At 38.4% G+C, this 7218-nt stretch overlaps 1 protein-coding gene across 1 annotated transcript; it reads right to left on the bottom strand.

The window, feature by feature from the left end:
• Positions 1-1894: 1894 nt before the first annotated feature.
• LOC142337576 (EF-hand calcium-binding domain-containing protein 6-like) lies at positions 1895-5013 on the bottom strand. The gene has a single exon (XM_075386905.1). The coding sequence runs from the start codon at positions 4696-4698 to the stop codon at positions 1993-1995; it is 2706 nt and encodes a 901-aa protein (XP_075243020.1). The 5' UTR covers positions 4699-5013; the 3' UTR covers positions 1895-1992.
• Positions 5014-7218: the final 2205 nt, after the last annotated feature.

The raw sequence follows: 7218 nt of genomic DNA, 5'->3' as shown, positions 1-7218 counted from the left end.
AGGAATAGTGACTTCCCCTGTTGACCAAATTGATGAAAAACGGTCTAAATGTTGTTGGAAATGATCATTTTTGTTCAATTGTGAGCGTTTTCGATCGGTAGCTTTAGGAAGTTATCGTTTTTGATTGGTACATCTAAGAAATAATCGTCTTGGACCGTTTTTTCAGGATACTGCAGTTTTTGAAGGCTTTTCTTGGGAGTCTGTCGTTCTTGATTCTTTGTTTAGGAAACGACCAAATTAGGACGTTTTTGACAAATTTTATGTTTGATTTCAACAAACGCCAAGATCGGCGTTCAAAATAAGAAATGCGAATTATGTAACCCGTTCTATAAAAAAATTGCAAAAAAAGTAAGAACAGCGTTGAGTGCGATAAAAAAGTTCTATGTATCGAAAATATAACGAAAATAAAAACTAAATTTACCAACGCATAGCATAACATATTCAACGCATAACATATTGCATAACATCTTCAACGCATAACATATTGCATAAAAAGATTATAACAAAAGCGGTGAATGCGTTGAAACCATACCAAACTTCAACGCTAAGCTATTGCAATTTTCGGTCGACTCAATTCTCTTATTAAACTATGCAAAAATTGAGAAGAAGGCGTTGAAACTCTTAACTCGCCTTTTTCTTTATTTTTTTCGTAGCAACCAACAGTTAATTTTAAAAAGTTTCATATCATTTTTCAACTAAATTGGAAATATTGAAAAGATATTGAAACGAAAATGTAAAAATTTTGGCTTTTTATCGAATTATGTTCTATGCGTCGAATTTTCCTCAATTGTATGCCTTCTTCTACTGGGAAATTGTTTTTTCTAAACAAACAAAATTCCAAACTAAATATATGCAAATTAAAAAGATTATCGAAGAAAAAATCCCAATGTAAAAACGTCTCGATGTGAAAACGTCTCGATGAGATATAATTTGAAAACAATTGGAGCACATCGTGGAATACCGATTTTGCGTTATCTATAGAATAAACCATTAAAGAAAAGGTTGTTCAAACTTATTTTTGAACAATTGAAATGAATGATGTACTGTGGATATATGCAAAACATCTTTTAAGGATGAAGTAATCGATTGATGATTACATAACAATAGGCAACCTATATCTTTGTGAATTTGTGAGCAAAGTTTTGACCTGCTCAAAAATTTTGCTGCTCTATGAAGAAAATATTTTCTTTGTTAAAAAATTTTGCGCTCCAAAAACTCTTTTTGAAAAGTTTCGTTTCAAAAGTTTTTCATTCCAGTCATGGACTTACTCAAATGAATTGAGGGCCGACGTAAGAGTCTCGCCAGACTATTATGTTTTGTAAAAGAACAAGTTTTTGATCTGGCTGAACTTTAACGGTCATTTCGTAGATTTAAAGATCGCTCAAAAATGATCACCCTGCTTAAAAATACGCTCAAAACGGTTGTCCATTCAAAAATGACGGTTGAAATTGGTTATCTCCTAAAAAATAGCGGTTAAAAACGGTTATCTCCTTTAAAAAAAGGTTTAAAAATTGTTGATTTCTTTGACGCTCAGAAACGGTTCAGAAATGGTGTTAAAATTTCTTGGGTTTAAAAAACGCTCAGACACTATCACTTGGTATGTCAAAAAGACGATCACAGACGCTCAAGCTGGTCAAAAAACATTGGCTTTGACTGTTTTTTTCCTAAATAAACCGATCAGAAACGATCAATTCTTATGTTTTTGGACAAATTTCAACTGGGGTTAAATTAGTACTGTCTGACATGTGTAAAGCTCAATCAATTCTGGTGTGAGAACACGGATGCAACTAGAACTTAGCAAGGCTTCAAAATCACTTTTTGTTTTACCTTAGTAATTTTTTCAGCAGAGCTAATTAACGGTAGTAAGAATTTGCGTTCCTTGAAATATACGAAGTAAAATTACTCTTGAATTTGGATAGACTCTTAGTTAATAATATAATAGGAAACTAAATTGATTTTTGAGTCAGTTGTCTGGGTGTTGTATCCGACTGATCAAACCAGAAGGGGGCCATTTGTATTAACAAGCGGGCGATCCTTCAAGTGTTTGGGCGTCTTCTGCAGATCCCGTAGAAAACTGTCATATTTCAACTTTCCACTCAGGTTGTCGTCATACCTCGCAGCCAGCTGAAACGACTCCTCTTCGTCTAAAACTACGTTGCACAACTCCAGCACTGATCTGAACTCTGAAATTGACAAGTATCCAGACTTGGTATCGTCCAGTTTCTTAAACGCTTTTCGCAAATTTTTAACGTCGCCCAAAAGTCGTTCACGAAGTCTGTTTGTCATTTCGGTCATTTTGTCGACGACAACCTCGCTGTCGTCTGGAATTTTGTTGGCGTTTTGGTTGAAAACTTCGACCATATTTGTGGGTTTAGTTCGGCCCGCGAACTGTTCCAACATCGCGATGTAGTTTACTCTTTTGTCATTGGCAGTGTCAAACTTTTCACACAAAACATTCAACTCGTAAGGGTCCAACTCAACCTGCAATTCGCTCATGACGTTCTTGAATTGTTGATAAGATACGAATCCTGTATGATACGGATCCAAGTACTTCATCTCTCCTCGAACTTGGTTCCAGTAAACGTCCAGTTTTCGATGCAGCATGTTGAAGACAAGATCTCGCGAGCTGTTGACCATGTTTGATCTTCGAATCAAATCTGAATCTCCGATCTGTGGTGGCAGGAGTCTCTGACTGGGGAACGCAGCTGTTCTTTTATCATATAAGAAATGCCTGACAAACATCTGGTAGTCGAGAGTTTTATTTTGGTTCAAATGAAACGTTTTCCACAGTGTCCGGACCTCGCCATGGTTCAACTCAGGAACCATGAATGAATTAAGCATGTTTTTCAACTGTACCTGTGTTAGCTTTCCTGTGTCTGTGTTGTAGTCAATGTTGGTCTTATAATAACTCTCCATGTCAAAGTAATGTTCCCGGAGAGCAATTTTAATCTGTTTCGTCAACTCGGCAGCTGAACGACCTTTCTCGAATTCCTCCCACGCTTCTTCATTTTCTTCTTCTGGTTCCTCCAAAATAGCCCCATTGATAGCCCGGAAGTTGAACTGGTCCAGGAATTTGAGATAAAGAACGTGACCGTCTTCGTCCAAAGGCAGACGTTCTGACAAAGATTCCATTTCTTTGTCGTCAATTTTGATGTTGAGCTCAGTTTCTAGAACATTCTTGAAGTCATCCTGCGACAAGAACATCAAATGAAGTCTATCCGCTTTGTCAAATGCCTCTAAAAGATGTTGTAAGTGTGGTTGAAATAGATTCTTTAACTTCTGCTCCACGTTTGTGATGCTTTGGGTCATTTCGTTGCCTCGGATTTCATTTACTAATTTGCTAAACGCGTCATCGTCTTTATGGGATTGAATTTTCTCTAACAAGTCGTCATATGGAACTGATGTATTTGTTGCATCACACATAATTCCATGTCTATGAAGCATTTCAAGCATGACTGCTTTGGATATGTCAATTCCAAGAGTTGCAAACGCCTTAAACATGTCTTCAAAAGGCAGGAATCCCTTTTGATCCGGATCCAGTTCAGAAAACGCTTCTCTGACTTTAACGTGGCTCCTGTGTAACTCCCCTAGAAGCTTTCGCTCGATTTCATGACCCCCAAGAACTTTCCGTTTGGAAACTTCCGATTTCTCGGAAATGTCGCTGGATTCACTTTTCATAAAATGTATTCCAAGTTTCTTAGCCAGCAATTTGGAGTCCACAACGCCAAGATTTTGCTCGTCATAGCGAGCCCACAGTTTGTCAAACTCCGCGTCTGACATGTTGAACCCATGTCTCAACAATGCCGAATACAACTCTGGTTTCATAATGCGACCTTTGTCATTTGGGTCATCGGATACTGTGAAATTCGGTATAATATCACCCAGTTCCAAAACCCTCTTTCGTGCTTTCTCCTTTAGCAAAGCGTTCACTTGTGTAGCTGTGAGCATGTTTTTATCTTGGGCAAAATGTTTAAACTGGGAGTCAAAAATGGCAGGGGGCTCCGAGCTGTCTTTTTCTCTGAATGCGGTATAAAATTGCGTATAGTTAATTATCGACTTATCCGCAAGCCCAACTCGAACTAGCAAATGGTTGAAATGTTTCAGTGAAATTGTGCGACCCATGACTGTCATCAAAACCCTATGGCATTGATCACGTGATATTGCTCCCTGGCCATCAATGTCTGAAGTTACGAATGCGTTTCTCACATTGTAGAAATTGTCGTTCACTTTTTTGGTAACAGCAGCCAATAATTCATCCACTTCCAATTTTAGTTTGGACTGATAGTCTGGTATGTTTGAGGTTGAGCTAAAGTGAGATTGTGCACTATCTGCTCGAAGTTGAACATCTGACTTTTGTCCCAGAACTGGAATGCTAGGACGGGTTCCGGACGCCGATATAACGGCGCTTCCCCTTGAAATTGGGGGTAAGTGTATCCCTCCCCCGCTTGAGGCAACACGCGGTGTAACGGCCGCACTCCTGGCAACCCGGAATGGAACCTCGTCTGGAGCTCTGATCAGACTCCGGTCGGTAACCAGCCCGTTGGACGCAATGTTATGAGGCGCCGAGGTTGCGATTTGGATGTCGACAGGGTTGCCAAGTCTGGACGCGGGGTGCGCGATATCCGGAAGACTGGACATCATCCGCTCCTGCATCATCAGAGACTGGGTCTGAGGTCTGGATACCCTAGCTGCAGACATGTTCTAGCCAGGTCGCGTACGACTGAACCGATAGCCCAAAACTGATAATTGTTATAATGAATATCTTAGGACCAAATTGATGTGTAGTTAATACACAAATGAATTGTTCACAATTAAAACATTGATTAGATGTAATGTTTTATCAAGACGACGTTTTTGCGCTTAAAATTAAACGCATGAAGAGAGTATTAAAATTTGAATAACAATAAAGCTATTGTAACGAACTAGAGCTCAAATTAAGTTACCAGGCAACTTCATGTGCAGTGCGCTCAAACATACAAAAATCGTTTAATACAGTTTGATTGAAGGTATTACAAGAGAAGAATGCATAATACACAAACAGACTCGCAGCTTCAAAATTTTGCGTCTGAGCTGATGTTTAATAAGCTTATAGCTATTCATCAGCAATCTTTGCTTCAGAATCGTTTGAAAATTAATTACACGACCACAAAACAATGTTTTGAAAAGCTGCATACAAAGCGATCACCTGTTAACGAGGGCCTAAGGCTCTCTCTGACGCCAGATTTAAACGCAATTGAGAGTATAAAATAAAAGCTCGGCATCATAATTTAGACCGCCACAAAAGAGCAATCGGATAAAGATGATTTTACTCGAGCACTCCCAAAAATACTAATGAAGAAAAAAGAACAAGTAGCCAGGGACTTCAAAAACTATTAAGAGAAAAGCAGTTAATATCAAAGAGGAAATCTGCGGACTTCTTCCGATATTGTTAAACTGTTTCTGGACTCCCCCGTGAAAGTGGGCATTTTAGGTTAGTTCTAAAGTTATAATAATGGCCAGTCCTACATTTTGTCAGGCAATTTTTATTGATAAAACGAGCATCGGTTAGTCACTCTCAAGCTCTTGACTTATAAAATTGGGGGGGGGGGCACTTCTTGTTACCTTATCTTGAATAAGGATTCTTTGAGCAGCAAATGAGGGGTGAGTACATCCTCTAGATTTTGCACCAAAAGTGTGAAATAATAGTTTGAAAGTTCTTATTGAAACCTATATGTGGTAAAATCTTGAGAGCTTTTTGACAAGTCTGATTGTTTTGACAGCTTTTTTTACTTTTGACAACAGAAATGTTTGTGGTAATTATCTACAAAATTGGTTTTCAAAAAAACGAATGAAAGTCACTTGATAAAACAACTGTCAACTCATCACCAATGTTGGACAATGAAAAGCATCCGTTTCCAGCGTCCTTCCTTGCAATAGCTTCACTTTTCCCCTTCTTTGTTGGGTGACATTTGTAAAAGGAGATCATTCCCTAACCCTAGCCCTAACCCATCTCCTAGAATAACTCGAATATTTGTCAAGAAGAATTTATAATCACAGCCCGGGTCGATGTTTGGCGGCGAAATTTTGTAAGAAATGCTGTGAAATGCGGTGAAAAAAATGATGTTCACCGCGTATTTCTTAAATCTTTTTGCAGGGAATCGCGGTGAAATATTTATTTTCACCGCGTTCTCAGTATTATTACAAAAAAGCTTCCTTTAACGGGTTCGAAACTCCTTCCTCTTGCACGCTTTCAACTTCTTATTGCACTGCGCCAGCTGTCACCTGCTTCTATACTTCTCGTGAGCTTAAATCAGATTCAGTAAACGTTGGAAAGCAAATTCGGTGAGTTTTTGTATAAAATGCGGTGAAATGCGGTGAATTATTTTTTTTAAGCGCATTCATCGCAATCAACGCATTTCTCCCAAAAACTCACCCCATTTCTTACAAAAATTCACCAAAAAACCTCGACCCGGGTGTAACGGCTGCTTTCCTATCAATGACAAGGAAAGTTTTATACCGCACAGTTCGTTATTAGTGGTTTACAAGCTGTCGGGAAAATAAGTTGTGCAGTTCGCTTTTGTAAATTTATATCCGTTTTTCTGTAAATCACCGTTGCATTAAACGTTTTTTTTAGTCCAAATAACTAATCGTTCAGCTTTGCTGAATAATCAACTCAAATGCTGGATCTTCTCAGTAAGTTCCAATTAAATAATCATATAAGTTCTTCTGAGTTTTGTTTAATAACTCGATAATTCAGTTTGGGGCCATTCAAAACCAAAATTTGTATCCCTATAGGTTGCTCACTGTTTATGTTTATAAAAGAATCTAAGGGAGTACATTCGGTTTCAGAATAGAACACAATTCACAGAGGAGAAACCGTCTTTTGCCGTAAGCGGACTTGAATTGTTGGTCAAAACAGAGGTCCTTCGTTAGTCACTGGGGCCGAAGCCATAGAGATGACGTAGCATCTAGGTTTTTGGTTTGGAAAACTCAAGTCTGTGAACTGAAAATCTATCTTTCACCGCCTATTACTCTTTTTATGTTTACAAATGTATGAAATTTAGAAACAAATTATGTCGACATAAGAATTGTTTTAATGAAATGAATGTTTTGAGGAAATTATTACTGCTCGGCCTTCACATCGCTGGCCCTGTTTTCCATCACGAAAACATCTTTACTAATTGGTAACACAGGAGCGAGCTTCACCACTGGTCTCTTGTAAACTCTTTTTTTTGTTCG

Source organism: Convolutriloba macropyga, chromosome 4 (assembly GCF_964194025.1).
Source record: "Convolutriloba macropyga chromosome 4, txConMacr16.3, whole genome shotgun sequence".
NCBI classification, from domain to species: domain Eukaryota; kingdom Metazoa; phylum Xenacoelomorpha; order Acoela; family Convolutidae; genus Convolutriloba; species Convolutriloba macropyga.
This window is presented reverse-complemented; position numbering and strand designations above follow the sequence as displayed.

Coding starts and splice junctions, on each gene's coding strand:
- LOC142337576 (XM_075386905.1), bottom strand. CDS start 4,698: ATGTCTGCAGCTAGGGTATCCAGACCTCAGACCCAGTCTCTGATGATG.